The following is a 15783-nucleotide window of genomic DNA, read 5'->3' as shown; positions in this document are numbered from 1 at the left end:
CCCCCAGCGTGGGGACCCCCCGCGACCTTCGGGGACCCCCGTGACCTGGGGGACCCCCCCAGCGTGGGGACCCCCCGCGACCTTGGGGGACCCCCCCAGCGTGGGGACCCCCCGCGACCTTGGGGGACCCCCCAGCGTGGGGACCCCCGCGACCTGGGGGACCCCCCCAGCGTGGAGACCCCCCGCGACCTTGGGGGACCCCCAAGCCGTCCCCCAGACGCCACCCCAGCTTCTGAGGGCGGCGCGATCCCTCCCAGGGTGGAACCCGAGACGCACAAGGGCCGCGCGCGGGGCCTGGGCTCGACCCCGCGGCCTGGGCGCCGGCTCCGCGCCTTCGCGCTCCAGGCTGGGGTTCGGCCCCTGGCGCCAGGGCTCCCCTCGCTGCTTTTCGGCGGTTCACCGACGACTTAAGAAGAAAAGGAAAAGGTCCCCGGGCTTCACCGCCCCGCCCGCCGGGGCCCTCCCTGCCGGGCTGGATCTCGGTCTCCGGAGCAGTTGGGGATGACAGGCGTGAGCCGCCGGCGCCCCGCAGGCTTAAGGGTTGGCTGGGAAAACCCCCCATTCCGGGGGGTCCGGCGGCTCCGGAGCAGACCCCGCAGTGCAGAAAATGTCAGTCCCCCCCACCCCCCCCCGGCCTCCCGGGGGCAGGGGAGGGGCTCGCGGGCCTGCAGTGGGCTGATCCCGGGAGAGGACGGGCCCAGTGACTAAGCAGATTTTTGGAAAGGATCTGCGCCGCTCGCCTGCCCTCGGATGTAATTATATGTATGAGACGCAGCGCTTATGCGCGAAAGCATCCGCAGGGGTTTGTGGCGCCGGGGCCCGGCTTCCGCCTCGCTGGGGCCTGGGCTTGGTTAGAACTGACCCGCAGTTTTTCTACCCCTAGGAAGAGACGTCCTAACAGAAAACTGATCACTAATTACCCCCAAGGAGGAGTGACCGTGGAGGTACTAGGGAGGAGAGAGAAGCCATGGGTTGGGGAGGCTTGGAGATGGGTTTGGTTTCAGCATTCATTCCTTACAGTTAACCTGCCTCAACTTCTGAGAAACAGGATCCCGATACCTTGCGGGGGAGGTGCAGATAGGGTTGGAGTTTATTTTGATTGTAACTTTGGAGCTTGAACTCATTGCCTGGGCACTGAACCTTAGTCTTTTTGCTCAAGGCTAATACTCTTTAACGGTTGAACCACAACTCCACTTCCGGCTTTTCTAGGTAGTTAAGTGGAGATAAGAGTCTCTCAGACTTTCCTGCCCAGGCTGGCATTGATCTCTTATCTTCAGATCTCAGCCACCTGGGGAGCTAGGATTACAGGCCTGAGCTAGCCCCGCCGGTTTTTGTACCGATTTTGGTGGTGAGATGGGGCTGAGGATCGGAGCCAGTCTCTGGTCCTGTTCTATCCCTAGGAGTGGGGGGGCTGTTACCAGCTGTCTGAACTGTTGTCCCACAGGATGGATGTCATTTAGGAAGACTTCAGGCCCTTCGGCACAGGCTGAAAGCCCTGTAGGAGTGTGACCTGGCACCTGATGAAGTCAGTAAGGAGTCGCAGCAGGTGTGGTCCAAAGCAAGGGAACTGGACCGGGGCTTAGTGACCATAGCCCCGGAGGCTTAAAGTGACCACAGCCATTTCAGGAACTTGTTTTTAAAGGAACCCCAGCACCCACACATAGCATCCACCTTGTCTACTAGGCTAGAGGCTTGAATTACATGTAATTCATGACCTTTCCTATGGTGTTAATATGAAAGTAACATTTTTCCTTCGAGTATGCACCTGTGCTTCCAGCTCTAGCTGTGAATAGATCTAAGGCCCTTCTAGTTGGTAAAAGCACACTTACCAAAAAATCTCCTTGTTGGGTCAGTGTATGGAGCAGATCAAGATAGGTGTGTGAGCACCTGGGCCTACCGCACTGACCTGTATACAGCGGCCTGCCCCACAGTGGCTCTGGCCAGTCCCAAGGTCACTGTAACTGAAAACCTGCACCGGAGCTACCATCTTTTGGCATTGTTTTCTATCATCATCATTATTATTGTTATTATAGATCTGGACATCTAGGTGTTTCCATGAGCATAATCCACATCAAGGAGGTTAGGCTAAAGAGCACCTTCCCTCCCAGTTGATTGGAAAGGTAAGATAGGCCTCATTACCCCTGGAGAATAATCCCTGCGTGGGATCCAAGGTTGATGGCTGACCCCTGCTCAGCGGTCCCTGGGTCTTCCTGGCAGCGTGTGCCAAATGATGTGAATGGAAGCAAGCAGCTTTTCTGAGCCATGGTGCTCATTGCCTCAGTTGGGAAGATCTTATGGGTAAAAACTTGAGATGCCCTCAGGAGTCCTCTTTCCAGAGGGTGCAAGAAAGAAATGCCGCCACCCAGCTGGCTAGTGAGCCCTATCCTGACCAGTTCTATTTTCTTTGGTACAAATTGGGCCTTTCCTAGGTCCTGAAGAGAGACGTGACGTTTACTGAACACACCGCAAGGCTTTAACTGTCCCTCGTGGGTAGAATTCAGTGTTCCTGAAAGGTGATGTCAGATGGGGTGATGCTCAGGCTCCCCTTTGGCTCCCCTGATTGTAGGTAGTGTTTTAAGAACAAATGAGGAACTTAGTGTCTTTGGCAAGGCCAATCACAAAAGAGCACGGAGTTGTCATTGGACAGTGAGGGAAAGGAGAACTTCTGCTGGGACGCCTGCCGAAGCAGGAAGTAGTGCATCCGCTGTGGCTCCATGGGCTGAGAGCCCCATGTAGACCTGGGGTGCCCATGTTGACAAAGGTGTCGGAGCCACTGTCGGCTGGGTCCTCACAGCCCACACAGCCACATCAAAGCCGCTGCGGTGCTTTGCACCTGTGGGGGTGGGTGAGGGGCTGGGGGCTTGGAGGAGGGTGGAGAGATCCCCACAGTGTCATGTGTTGCCCTTCCCAGGGCAGAGTAAGCAACTCCTGGCACCACACCACACCACACCCAGGAATGCCTTGGGCACCAGAGTCTGTCTCAGTCCTCTGGGAAAGAAGTCTGGGTCCTCAGTGGCTCACAGGAACGGGTGGCCTTTGGCTTCCACTTGACAGAAGGAATTTACTCAGTGTGCACTTTATCCACTATCGGTTCCTTGTGACTGGCTGGCTGGAGGAGTGGCCAGGGCCCCCAGCCTGCTCTAACCTGCCTTCTCCCCCTTCTTCCTTTGCTGCAGGAAGAATCTTTGCCTCCGCTCTCCGACAATCTGTTGGATTTGTCGCAGGTGAGTTGCCTCCCTTGCTTTCTCGCCAGCCCCTGGATGGACAAGTAAGTCATTAAAGAGAAATGGCCTGCTCCTTACCAATCCGCGAGAGTTGAGTTGAACCTCGGGTCTTTGAATATGGTTGGTTCTGGGACTTGCGGCCTCCTGGTGGAATGCAGGTGATAGTCAGTACCAGACTACCGGAGTCCTGCGCCCTGTGTGGTGGGAAGTGGTGCTGGGCCATTGTCATTTGGAATGTTTTCAGGTAATCCAAACCTGGGGATAATTTTTTAATGGGGGGAGGGGCTGCTGTTACCACTTATGGCCTTTTTTTTTTGTTGTTCTGGAAGAGAGGACCTCAGTCTGTCCCATAACCGTCAGCAGGGCTAACAGGAGCTATTGGCCTGTTGAAGGAGGCCTGTGGGTGCAGCCAGCCTGCCAGCCCTCACCAAGATGTTTCTTTCCTCGTTTGTTTCCATTAGAGGGGGCACTTTTGGTCCTGAGTTGTGACAGGAGCCCGGGGAGCATGCCCAGGGGCTTGTTTCAGAGGGAAGCTATTCCTGGGCCAAGACACTCCATTGACCACAGCCTGAGAGGCGCCTGGCCCTTATGAAAGGACTCTCACAAGGGTTTTTTGTTTGGTTTTTGATGCTGATTCTAGGCCTTGAAGTCACTGCCCCTGAGCTTTTTCATTCAAGGCTAGTGTTCTACCCCTTGAGCCACAGCTCCAATTGCCGCTTTCTGTTGGTTATTGGAGAAAAGAGTCTCATGGACTTTGCTGCCCCAGATGCCTTTGAACCCTGAATCTCAGATCTCAGTCTCCCGAAAGGCTGGGATTACAGGCGTAATTACACCAGCTCTTGGCTCAATGACCCCATTTTACAGAAGACTGCCTGCTGGTTCAGAAACTGCTTACAGAAGCATGGGCGTGGAGTTTCAGGAATTGTAGACGTGGCGGCCCTTGTTCCTTGTCCTAGGGGTCAGAGTTCTAGCTGTGGCTGTTGTACTTTGTGGGCAGCCGTCCCCCTTGGCAGGGGCCCACATTTCCTTCTGGCTCACTGTGGAATGCCTTGCTTTCTTTCCTTCCTTCCCCATTTTGTAGATGATAAGTGGGACCATTCACAGTCTGTGTACAGGAAGGGCTGCAGTTAGGTCTGACTTGCAGAGAGGGTCATACCAATTTTATTATATCATCATTTTTGTCTAAGACTGGGACTTGAACTTGGTGTCTGGCATTCTTGCTCATTGGTGGTGCTCTACCACCTGAGCTGTGTATCCAACCCTAATGGTTGCTTCCCCCCCCCCCCATTTTTTGTGGGCTGTGGGGCTTGAACTCTAGGCTTGGGCGCTATCCCTCTTCAGCTTAAGGTAAACGCTCTACCGCTTGAACCACAGCACCACTTACGATTTTCTAGTGGTTTATTGGAGATAAGAGTCTCACGGACTTTCTTGTCTGAGCTGGATTTAAATCGTGATTCTCAGATCCCAGCCTTCTGAGTAGTTAGGATTATATGCGTGAGCCACCAGCACCGGGGCTTTTGTATTTTTGTTTATTATTGTTTGTCATGGGACTTAAACTCTGGGCCTAGGCACTGTTCCTGATCTCTTCACAGCTCAAGGTGAGCGCTCTATCACTTGAACCACAGCCACGTCTGGCTATCTGGTGGTTAATTGGAGATGAGAGTCTCACAGACTTTTTCTGCCTGGGCAGGCTTTGAACCGCAGTCCTCAGGTCTTAGTTTCCTGTATAGTTAGGATGACATGTGAGCCACCAGCACTCAGCTGATTCCTTTTGTTTTGACCCAGAAGAATGGCAGGTCATTGTAGCAGGGCATTGGAGGCTTCCCGTTGTAGGGGTGGCCAGAGCCCCCTTGAGAGAAGGAAGGCCTTCCCGGGAGGGTCTTCCAGGACGGCTGTCTCTTCCTCTTTATTCTGTTCCTGACCTGGGTTGTGTCACAGAGCTTCCTTAAAGACTGCTGCACCTCTGCTTCCCTTTAAAAAAAAAATTGGGTCAGTCGTGGGCTTCAACTCAGGACCTGGGCTCTGTCCCTGAGCTGCTTTGTGCTCAATGCTAGTGCTCTACCTTTTGAGCCACAGTACCACTTCTGGGTGGTTTTGTTTTTGTTTTTTGGTTGGTCGTAGGGCTATCTTGCTGGGCGACCTTTGACCCGTGATCCTCAGATCTCCGCCTCCTAAGTAGGATTACAGGCGTGAGCCCCATGGCTTGATGAGTTGTATATCTCACACATCTTGGGGTCTGTACTTGCTCAGCTGGTGCCCTGTTGCTTCAGCCATGCTGGCTTTTGGCTGGTAGCTTGGAGATGGACTTTCTGGCCTGGCTATGATGAAAGAAAAAATGTCTAAAACCCAGGTTTCAGTCAGGTGCCGGTGGATCATGCCTATCATCCTAGCTACTCAGGAGGCTGAGCTCTGAGGATCACGGTTCAAAGCCAGCCCGGGCAGGAAAGTCCGTGACACTTATCTCCAATAAACCACTAGAAACCCGGAAGTGGCGCTGTGGCTCCAATCGTAGAGCTGAAGAGTACAGGGAGAACATCCCACGAGCAACCAGAAAAAATCCCCAAAACAAAAACCCGGGTTTCTCAGCTACCAGCCCCAGTAGCTAGCGCTGCACAGGGCTGTGCACGCCCTGGTGAGTCTCGCACTCTTGAGCTTTGGTCTGCAGGAACCTTACTCTGAGGAAATAGCATGTTCACATACACCAGGACCATCCAGTCACACTTTTTTATTTGTCTAGTGAAGTCTGTCTCACAGAACTTTCCAGATGCCAGGCAATATCCAACTTTGTGCTCGAGCATTTCCAGGAATGCTGTCTCAGAACAAGTGATGGTAACTTTCTTTGCAGCACTGAGCATTGTATGTCTGCGCAGTGTGAACAGCAGGTGCTTTAGCCACATGGTAACATCTAGAAAGTGTGTCTATATCTGCAGTTCTGTGATCTCACCCTTCCTTCTTGAAATGCCCTTGTGACGTTTCAGGAGTCTGTGACCTTCGATGATGTGTTTGTCAACTTCACCCTGGAGGAGTGGGCTCTGCTGGACCCTGCCCAGCAGAAGCTGTACAGGAGCGTGATGGGCGAGACCTTCCGCAACCTGGCCTCCGTGGGTAAGGACCTCCCCCTCCCCTGCCGGGTGAGGGCCTGGCACCCGGCTCACCCCTGCTGCTGTACACGGAGTCTGGAGCCTGTCTAGAACCTAGTCATTTCTTTATGTAATAGTGATCATGTTTTTCTGGGACTGCATTTTAGGAAAAACACAAGAAGACCAGAATATGGAAGAGGAGTACAAAAATCCTGCCATGGAGTTAAGGTAATTTTTACTCATGAGAATCAGAGAATCAACGTCCTAGTAGAATTTAAGAACAAGACCATGTTAATAGGCTCAAGTTCAAATGGACTGGACTCAGTTCTCCTAAGAGCACTGGTGGTTCACTACGTAGCTCCTGGCTGCCAAGGCTGAGATCTGAAGGTTCCAGTTTGAAGCCAACCTGCCCATGAAAGACCCTGAGACTTGGAGCTGGGAAGGTGGCTCAGTGGTAGAGCGCTTGCCTTGCATACCTGAGGCCCTGGGTTTGATTCCTCAGCACCACATAAGCAAAAAGGAAAAAGCTGGAAGTGGTGCTGTGGCTCAAGTGGTAGAGAGCTAACCTTGAGCTGAAGAGCTGAGGGACAGTGCCCAGGCCCAGAGTTCAGGCCCCATGACCGGATCCAAAAAAAAAAGACCTTGAGACTTTTCTTCTTTTCTTTTCTTTCTTTTTTTGTCGGTTGTGGCGTTTGAACTTTAGGCCTGGAGTGTTGTCCCTCAGCTCTTCAGCTCAATGTTAGCGCTCTACCACTTGAGCCACAGCACCACTTCACATTTTCTGAGTGTTTATTGGAGATGAGAGTCTCGTGGAATTTCCTGCCGAGGCTAGCTTTGAACCGCAATCCTCAGGTCTCAGCCTCCTGAGGATTTTCTTTTTTTGGGTCCGGTCGTGGGGCCTGAACTCGGGGCCTGGGCGCTGTCCCTCAGCTCTTCAGGTCAAGGCTAGCGCTCTACCACTTGAGCCTTGGCGCCACTTCGGCTTTTTTCTTTTTGCTTATGTGGTGCTGAGGAATGGACCCCAGGGCCTCAGGCATACAAGGCAAGCGCTCTACCACTGAGCCACCTTCCCAGCCCCTCCCTGAGACTTTCCATCTCCACTAAATGTAGCTGTGTTTCAAGTGGCAGACTGCTAGCTTTGAGCAAAAGACGCTCAGGGTCAGTACCCAAGCCCTGAGTTCAAGTCCCAGGACTGGCAAAAAGAAATAGTAAAAATAGAAGAATGGGCCAGGCGCTAGTGGCTCACACCTGTAATTCTAGCTACTCAGGAGGCTGAGATCTGAGGATCGCAGTTCAAAGCCAGTCCAGGCAGGAAAGTCCATGAGACTCTTATCTCCAATAAAGCAGTAGAAAACCGGAAGTGGCGCTGTGGCTCAAGTGGTAGAGCGCTCGCCTTGAGCTGAAGAGCTGAGGGACAGCGCCCAGGCCAAGCTTCACAACCTAAAAAAAAAAAAAGTAAAAGAATATATCCATGTCTGAAAACAGCAACCCTAGCATGGTGGTCATTTCTGATGTTTTAATATAGACTGTTCCATGTACACAGAATATTCAAGAATGTTACGGCCATTACTCAAGGGCGTGGCATGCATGGCGCATGGGAGGGGGATTTTGTTGTCCTCGCTTGCGCCCGTGAGCGTGGAGAATGCTGGTCCTGCTTTGCGTGTGCAGTGGCAGGCAGAGCCCGCTCGGCATTATCCTAAAGCCTAACCTCTTCCCGTCACATCTTCGTGATTGAAAAAGTTCTGAGGGAATAAAATGTGTTCTCCTCGGTGAGTGATCTCCCACCAAACGCCAACACCGTGCTTCTTTCCAGAAATGAAGTGGTCGAGGGACTCTCTGAGCATAAAGAAGTGATTCCCTTTGAAGACATCTTCATCAGCGCCTCTGCCTCGGACGCAGGCGACGCGCAGATGCCCACTGCAGTGGATGCGGACGTGGACGCAGACACGGGCGAGGCCTGTGAGTACACGGAAGTCCTTGTGGACCCTTCGTCGATGAGTGTGCCCTTTGCCAGTGCTGCTGGGCAGAACCCGTATGCGTCTCAGGGCTATGGCGAAGCCGCACATGCGTACAAGGAGTACGAGGCAGCCTTCGGCCCGGCCAGTTCAATAGAGGTGCCCGAGAGGGCTCCGGCAGGGGAGAAACCCTACATGTGCAAGGAGTGCGGCAAGGGCTTCAGCTCGGCCAGCTACTTCAAGATGCACGAGCGCATCCACACGGGCGAGAACCTGTGCATCTGCAAGCTGTGCGGAAAGGACTTCCTGTCTCTGCGGGATGTGCAGCGCCATGAGCAGACGCACACGGGCGCCAAGCCGTTTGTATGCAGGTACTGTGGGAAGGCGTTCAGCTCCTCCAGCTACATCAAGATCCATGAGCGGACGCACTTCGGGGAGAAGCCGTACGTGTGCCAGCAGTGCGGGAAGGGCTTCTTCTACCTGAACCACCTGCAGAAGCACGTGCACGCGCACAGCGGGGAGAAGAGCTACGTGTGTGAGCAGTGCGGCAAGGGCTTCAGCTCCCCCATCTACCTCCAGAGACACGAGCGCATCCACATGGGCGTGCGGCCCTACGTGTGCAAGCACTGCGGCAAGACCTTCAGCCAGTCCACCTCGTGCATCGCGCACGAGCGCATCCACACGGGGGAGAAGCCTTTCGAGTGCAAGCAGTGTGGGAAGGCCTTCTACTCCCTGCGGGTGGTCAAGTCCCACGAGCGCACGCACAGCGGGGTGAAGCCCTGTGCGTGCAAGCAGTGTGGGAAGGCCTTCTACTCATGGAGCGACGTGCGTAAGCACGAGCGCACACACAGCGGGGAGAAGCCGTACGAGTGCAAGCAGTGCGGCAAGGCCTTCGCCTCCACCCGGGACGTGCAGCGGCACGAGCAGACGCACAGCGGCGACAAGCCCTTCATCTGCAAGTACTGCGGCAAGTGCTTCAGCTCGGCCAGCTACATCAAGGTGCACGAGCGCACGCACACGGAGGAGAAGCCCTTCGTGTGCAAGCAGTGCGGCATCGGCTTCTTCTACGTGAGCCACCTGCGCCGCCACATGCTCACGCACAACGCCGAGAAGAGCTTCGTGTGCAAGCTGTGCGGGAAGGCCTTCAGCTCCAAGAGCTACGTGAAGGTCCACGAGCGGATCCACACCGGGGAGAAGCCCTTCGTGTGCAAGCAGTGCGGGAAGGGCTTCTTCTCCCTGAGCGACGCGCAGCGGCACGAGCGCACGCACACCGGCGAGCGGCCCTTCATCTGCAACCAGTGCGGGAAGGCCTTCTCGGCCTGGAGCGACTTCCGCAAGCACGAGCAGACGCACACGGGCGAGAAGCCCTTCGTGTGCAAGCAGTGCGGGAAGGCCTTCAGCTCGGCCAGCTACATCAAGGTGCACATCCGCATCCACACCGGCGAGAAGCCCTTCTCCTGCAACCAGTGCGGCAAGGCCTTCTTCTCCCTCGGGGACCTGCGCCGCCACGAGCGCACGCACAGCGAGCACAAGCCGTGCGTGTGCTCCCAGTGCGGGAAGGACTTCTTCCACAAGAGCCACCTGCGCCGCCACGAGCGCACGCACAACACCGAGCAGGCCGGCCCGTGAGCCTTCCGGAACCTCCTGCTCACAGGAAAGCCTGCGTGTGGCCTGCCGGGGAGGGCGGTGTGCGTGAGCATGTGGGCAGGCCTCAAGCGCACTCGCACTCGCAGTAGATGAGGGCAGGAGAGGCAGCTCAACCATGCACAGTCACCGTGGGAACGTTCTGTAAAATGTGGGCAAGCCTCCTTCCCGCAGTGATGCTCAGACACAGGCACGTGTTCTAGAAAGCCTGGGTTATAGGTGGGGTTAGAATCTGAGCTCCAGCAGCTGGTCATGGTTCTAGAAACTTCCATGGGTGTGTAGGTATGGGTGTGCCGGTTTGGCCCTGGCCCTTGATCCCTGTTTAATTCTTTTTGTCCCATACAAGTCTCTCCCCGCTGTTGTGTGTCATGTCTCGGCTTGCTGGGGGTCCCGAGTCCGTGGAGCCACGGACCAGGGACTGAAAAGTCAAGACTCAGATCTGCCCAGGCGGGCGCGTGGAGCAGGTGAGCCGGCGTGGGCCGTGCAGTAAGGCACTGTCTGGAATTTTTTTTTTAGCGTGAAAAAATAAATTAGTTCCTTGATCTTGGTTGTGTCAGGTATTTTGTTACAGCCACTGAGCCAGGAGGCCTGTGTGTCACCTGAGTGACACTGGGTGGGGCGCGCTCCCGCCACCGCCTTGTCCCTGTCCCCTCCAGTGCCCTGCGGTGAAGAACATGCACAAACACTTCAAACATGAGCAGGGTCTCACAGCAGGATCATTAGCAGATGCCGATGGCCATCATCCTAGCTACTCAGGCTGACTCACGGCTGGGCCTCGAGACCAGCCCGGGCAGGAGAGTCCCAGCAAAAGGCTGGCCCTGAGCTCAATACAATGTGCCAGTGACGTAATGACGAGGGTCATTCAACACGAGGCTGTTTAAGAGCTTATGTAGTACTGGCACTCTACCTCTTGAGCTAATCTTTTCAGTTTTGGCTTTTTACTGTGTTAAGTGGAGGGTGAGCATCTCGGGTTTGTTCTCCTGGGGTTGACTTGAAGGACTTTTCTCAGATCTCAGCCTCCTGAACAGCTAGGATTCCAGGCCAGGCCACAGGGGCTGTCGCGTGCAAAGGAGCGAGGCTTCTGAGAAGTGACGGACCCGGGAGGAAATACTGCGACCGGCAGTGTGTGTCTCTCTGCCCCATTTAACTCGATCGAGGCATTTTGTAGTTGTAGTTTCCTGAGCTGCCGGATTAACTCCACAGTGGAATTTTAAATTTTGTCCTTGAAATTAAATGTTGACCTAACTTTTCTTCATGCAACAGCGAGTTTATGAAGTAATGTCTCTTAATAAGATTTTTCTCTTGAACTATGTTGGATCCTTAAAGAATGGAAGTGTATTTATTTGTAATAAACCAGAAAGAAGGTTTAAATGTACATTTAAAAATAATTGATAGTGGCAACGGAGAAAGGGATTTTTGTTAATTGCAATTTTCCTACTGGCTGGTTGGATGTGTGTTTATGTATTTATGTATATATTAGGTCTTTTTAGGCAGCAAATGACATTTTAACCAGATTTTCTATTTTTCACTTTTTAATAGGCATTGTCTCCAAAGAGCCTCATAAATGTTAATAAAGAGGTGCCTAAGTGTCTTGAATACCTGCAAAATAACAAATGTTAGGTTTCTAGATTTTTTTCAAAAATTTGGCCCTTGATAAAATGTTGTGGCTAAACGGAAAATAGAACAATGAAAACAGTTGTATATAGGTTTTTGAAATGGAGATCTACTGAAAATTTTTCTCTATAATTGTTCAAGGGCCGTGCAAAATCGGATGGCTACAGACCATAATGTGAAGAGAGAAAACTTAGTGATGTTATGGAATAGTTTAAAAGCAGAAGAAAGATGCACAAATAGGCATTGTAACTACTTCCTGTATATTAACCCTTTGACCTTTACATTTCTTGGCCAACTTCATATAATTCATCTTGGAGACAGTTTAGCAAAGTATTATTTTGGCAAAAATGGAGAATGTATTAAGTATTAACTACTTTGCGTGTGTGTGCGTGCGTGCGTGCGTGCGTGCTGGCTCTGGTGCCGGCCCGGGGGCAGGGGTGCTGCTTTGAGCTTTTCTGCTCGAGGCTGGCGCATTACCACTTGAGCCACAGCCCTGCTTCCATCTCTTCTTTTGTGCTTAATTGGAGATTGAGTCTCACAGACCTTCCCTGCCTGGGCTGGCTTTAAACAGTGAGATCCTCAGATGTCGGCCTCATGAGTAGCTACGATGACAGGGGTAAGTCCCTGGTGCCCTATTAGTTAATTTCTGTTAAGACCAAAGTATTGAAATCAAGAGAATGAATAAATACCTTAATTGCCTGTCTATGTAGGAGCAAGCTCACCTAAATAGAAGAGTCAGATTTTTTTTTTTTAGTTTGAAAATTTATGTTTTGCTGTTTTGATCTTTTTACAATTAAACTGAGAATACAACTACCATCTTATGCACTGATGTCCCATCCAAGGATAAATTATGTAATGTTTAAAGGAAGGATTGCCTCAAACGTTGAACGCTGGGCTGCGGAGCCCAGGCGGAGTTCCGCCTCGCCGTCTGTCCGCCTCAGCCTCGCAGTGCCGGGACTCCAGGTGTGCACTACTGCCGGGTCCACAGTTGATCAGGTGTCTGCAGTGTGCGTGTGCTCACTGACCTCGGAAAGAAAAGTCGGCTGCTCCTGCTCGCAGAACTGTCTGCGTCTCTCTGCTGTTTGATGCTGTGCGTTTGTAGTGTACTACCTCCTGTCTTGTGTGTAAAGATGGTTTTGGCTACGTCAGGGTTTTGTTTGTTCCATATACATAGATTTTTGTTTTTGTTTCTCTGTAAAGAATGACATTTTGGTAGAGATTGGTAGAGATTGCATTGAAGCTGTAAAATGCTTTGTGGGTATGGATATTGTAAAAAAAAGTTTCATTGTTTAAATACAAAATGCCTTTCCATTTTCGTGTCTTCAATTTTTTCATTAGTGCTTTATAATTTCTGTTGTACAGATCTTTCACCTCTTTGGTTACATTTGTACTAGGTGGGGTTTGTGTATGTGTTTGTGTGTGTGTGTGTGTGTGTACATGCACACTATTCCTGGGACTTGAACTCAGGGCCTGGGCTCTGCCTTTGAGCTTTTTGATCAAGCTGGTGCTGTATCACTTGAGTTAGAGCTGCACTTCCAACTTTTTGGTGGTTAATTGAGGTAAGTCTCAAGGGTTTTCTTGCCTGTGGTGAACCATGATCCTCAGATCTCAGCCTCCTAGGTAGCTGGGATTACAGGTGTGGGCCATTGGTGCCTGGCTGGTCAGGCTGATTTCTATCTGTGGGGACCCCAGAGGTCCTCATTTGTGCCCCTTGGATATGAAGCTCTGAGCCCAGGCTGTGTGCTGCATGTGGGGTCATGAACGGCGTAGGGGCAGCGCCGCAGGGAATGGGGCTGAGGAGCCCCGGCTTCCGCTGGGCCCAGGCGAGGTTTATTCACACATGCTAGGAGGCAGGTGCATCCCAGTCCCAGGGCTCAGGCTGGCACCTTCCACGGGAACCCCCATGGAGTGGCTGCAACTGTATGCCAGCCACAGCCCCAGCCCCTTGTTCCGTGGAGCGGACTGCGCTGTCTGCAGTGCTTCCCTGTGTTCCCACAGGCACGCACGCGCGCAGCTCTCTGCCCTGCAGTGTCTACTCCACACTTGTCTGTGGGCCCAGATGTCACAGTCGGGCCTGGCCACGGCTCCCCAGACCCACAGCTCTCATTTGGCTGAGGGTGTCTCCGGACAGGCTGGCTTGTGGTTCCAGCCGTGGAGTTCTGGTGAGGCAGGAAGACTTCTCCGCATGGCACTTTCTCCAGGCTGCCCCACACCTTCATCTCTTCCTTCCTCCAAATAGACTGCTCTTTGCTCTGGCTCGTCTGAGTGTGGAAGTTGCACACTGCCTCCCCAACTCACCTGCTTCACTGCTGTCCTTGCTCAAGTCCAGGCCCACACCGGCGCCCAGCTTTCTACTCGAAGTACAATTCCAAATATGCTTCCAACGGGTCATAGGTGGTGTTTATGCATGTTTAATGGTCACTGACTAAAGGGCCATCCAAGAATCCAAATGGATTTTTAAGGTAGGTGCTGGTGGCTTTAATCCTAGCTACATGAGAGGCTGAGATCTAAGGTTTCTTAAGAGTTTTCAACTATTTGTCTGTGTGTGTGTCTGTGTGTGTGTGTGTGTCTCGGTCGTGGGGCATGTGTCTGTGTGTGTGTGTCTCGGTCGTGGGCTTGAACTCAGGGCCCGGGTGCTCTCTCTCAGCTCGTCAGCTCCAGGTGAGCTCTACCACTTGAGCCACAGCGCCACTTGCGGATGTTCCTGCCGAGGCTGGCTTTGAACCATGATCCTCAGATCTCAGCCTCCTGAATAGCTAGGATTACAGGCGTGAGCCACCGCGGCCCAGCAGTTTTCAACTATTTTAGTGAACATGTTATCAAGTATTTTCATATAATGTCAAAAAGATACTTAGTGATACCCATCAGGAGCAGGGAATGTGGCTCAGTGGTAGAGCGCCTGCCTAGCATGCATGAAGCCGGTGTGACTCAGCACCACACACACAGCAAAGGCAGAAGTCATGCTGACTCAAGTGGTAGAGTACCAGCCCTGAGCAAAAAAGGAAGCTCAGGAAGTACCCAGCCCTGAGTTCAAGTCCCATCACTGGCAAAAAAAAAAAAACGCAAAATGTCCCATCATCTTCATTCATTTGTTCAAAGTTACAGTTAAGTTCCAGCAACTGCTGGAATATTCTGTAGTGGTCTACATCCACTTAAAGTGCATATGCTCTCTTGATTTTACTCCTTTTCATTTGGAGTAGGGGATGTGGAAGTTATGTGTTACTATTTGCCTGTATGAAGACTTGAACTCAGGGCCTGGGTTCTCTCCCTGCTGTTTTGCTCAAGGCTAGTACTTTACCACTTGAGCCACACCTCCACTTTTAGCTTTTTGCTGGTTAATTGGACATAAAATTCTTGCAGGCTTCACTGCCTGTGGGGGCTTTGAGCCCTGATCCTCAGGTCTCAGCCTCCTGAGTAGGTAGGATTTGTGATCCACCAGCACCTGGCTTGATATATATTATCCTGATGTTTCTAGTAAAGTTTTGTGACATTGTGTGCAGAATACTTGGTGTATTTATCATTCCAATCATATATTTATGAGCCTGTTCTCTTTAATAGACTGCGAGTATGCTTGTGCATGCTCAGTCTGGTCCTTGAACTTGGAGCCTGGGGCAGTGACAGACTGGGCCATGCCCCCAGCCTTTGGAACTTACTTTTTCAGATAGGGTCTCATGCTTTTGCCTGGACTGACTTCACCCCTGTGGTCCAGACCTGCACCCATCCTTCAACGCGTCAGCCTGCTGCACTGAGCAGTCATCCACTGAAAACTAGCCAAGAGAGTCAATCGACTCACAGGATTTAAGGAGATGCTCCTAGTCGGGGATACAGAAAGGCGGTGTTATCAGTTGGTTATGTGTTACCTGATGAAGGGGTCTTGGCCATGATGTGTCTTTGCTACCAAGAAAAAAACATGTTTACAAACAAGAACGTCAATATAAGCAGACAGAGGAAGGAGACATCACCCCATACCACAGTTCCTTTTGGGAACAAAGAAAAAATCAGGCACATCGATTGACCATCTCTGATAGTGATAGACATTTGGAAATATCTTTACAGTAAATAAAGGGAACATTTCATAGGTTGCTGGAAACTGGCTGAGTTTTATTTTAAAAGTTTACAGTCTTATTTGAGAAAATAAACATCTAAAAGTAAAAAGATGAAGTACACAAAAATGCCATTTATTGCAACAAGGGACAGAGTGGATATATACAAGAGTTAAGAACATTTAGGTTCTGGGGCTGGGAAGGTGGCTCAGTGGTAGAGCGC

At 51.9% G+C, this 15783-nt stretch overlaps 1 protein-coding gene across 2 annotated transcripts in view; it reads left to right on the top strand.

The window, feature by feature from the left end:
• The window catches only part of LOC105994721 (zinc finger protein 564-like), an 11875-nt gene extending 401 nt beyond the window's left edge, over positions 1 to 11474 (top strand). Inside the window, exons 1-5 of one of the 2 annotated variants that reach the window (XM_013028352.1) lie at positions 216 to 944; positions 3177 to 3224; positions 6203 to 6329; positions 6472 to 6532; positions 8118 to 11474. In XM_013028352.1, the coding sequence (XP_012883806.1) occupies positions 765 to 944; positions 3177 to 3224; positions 6203 to 6329; positions 6472 to 6532; positions 8118 to 9888 (2187 nt within the window). In that variant the 5' untranslated portion in view covers positions 216 to 764 and the 3' untranslated portion in view covers positions 9889 to 11474. Of the gene's footprint in view, positions 1 to 215; positions 945 to 3176; positions 3225 to 6202; positions 6330 to 6471; positions 6533 to 8117 lie in introns of those variants that run through there. The other variant, XM_013028353.1, reaches the window with a different exon arrangement.
• Positions 11475 to 15783: the final 4309 nt, after the last annotated feature.

The sequence above is a fragment of the Dipodomys ordii genome, unplaced genomic scaffold, assembly GCF_000151885.1.
Source record: "Dipodomys ordii isolate 6190 unplaced genomic scaffold, Dord_2.0 Scaffold108, whole genome shotgun sequence".
Taxonomy (NCBI): domain Eukaryota; kingdom Metazoa; phylum Chordata; class Mammalia; order Rodentia; family Heteromyidae; genus Dipodomys; species Dipodomys ordii.
This window is presented reverse-complemented; position numbering and strand designations above follow the sequence as displayed.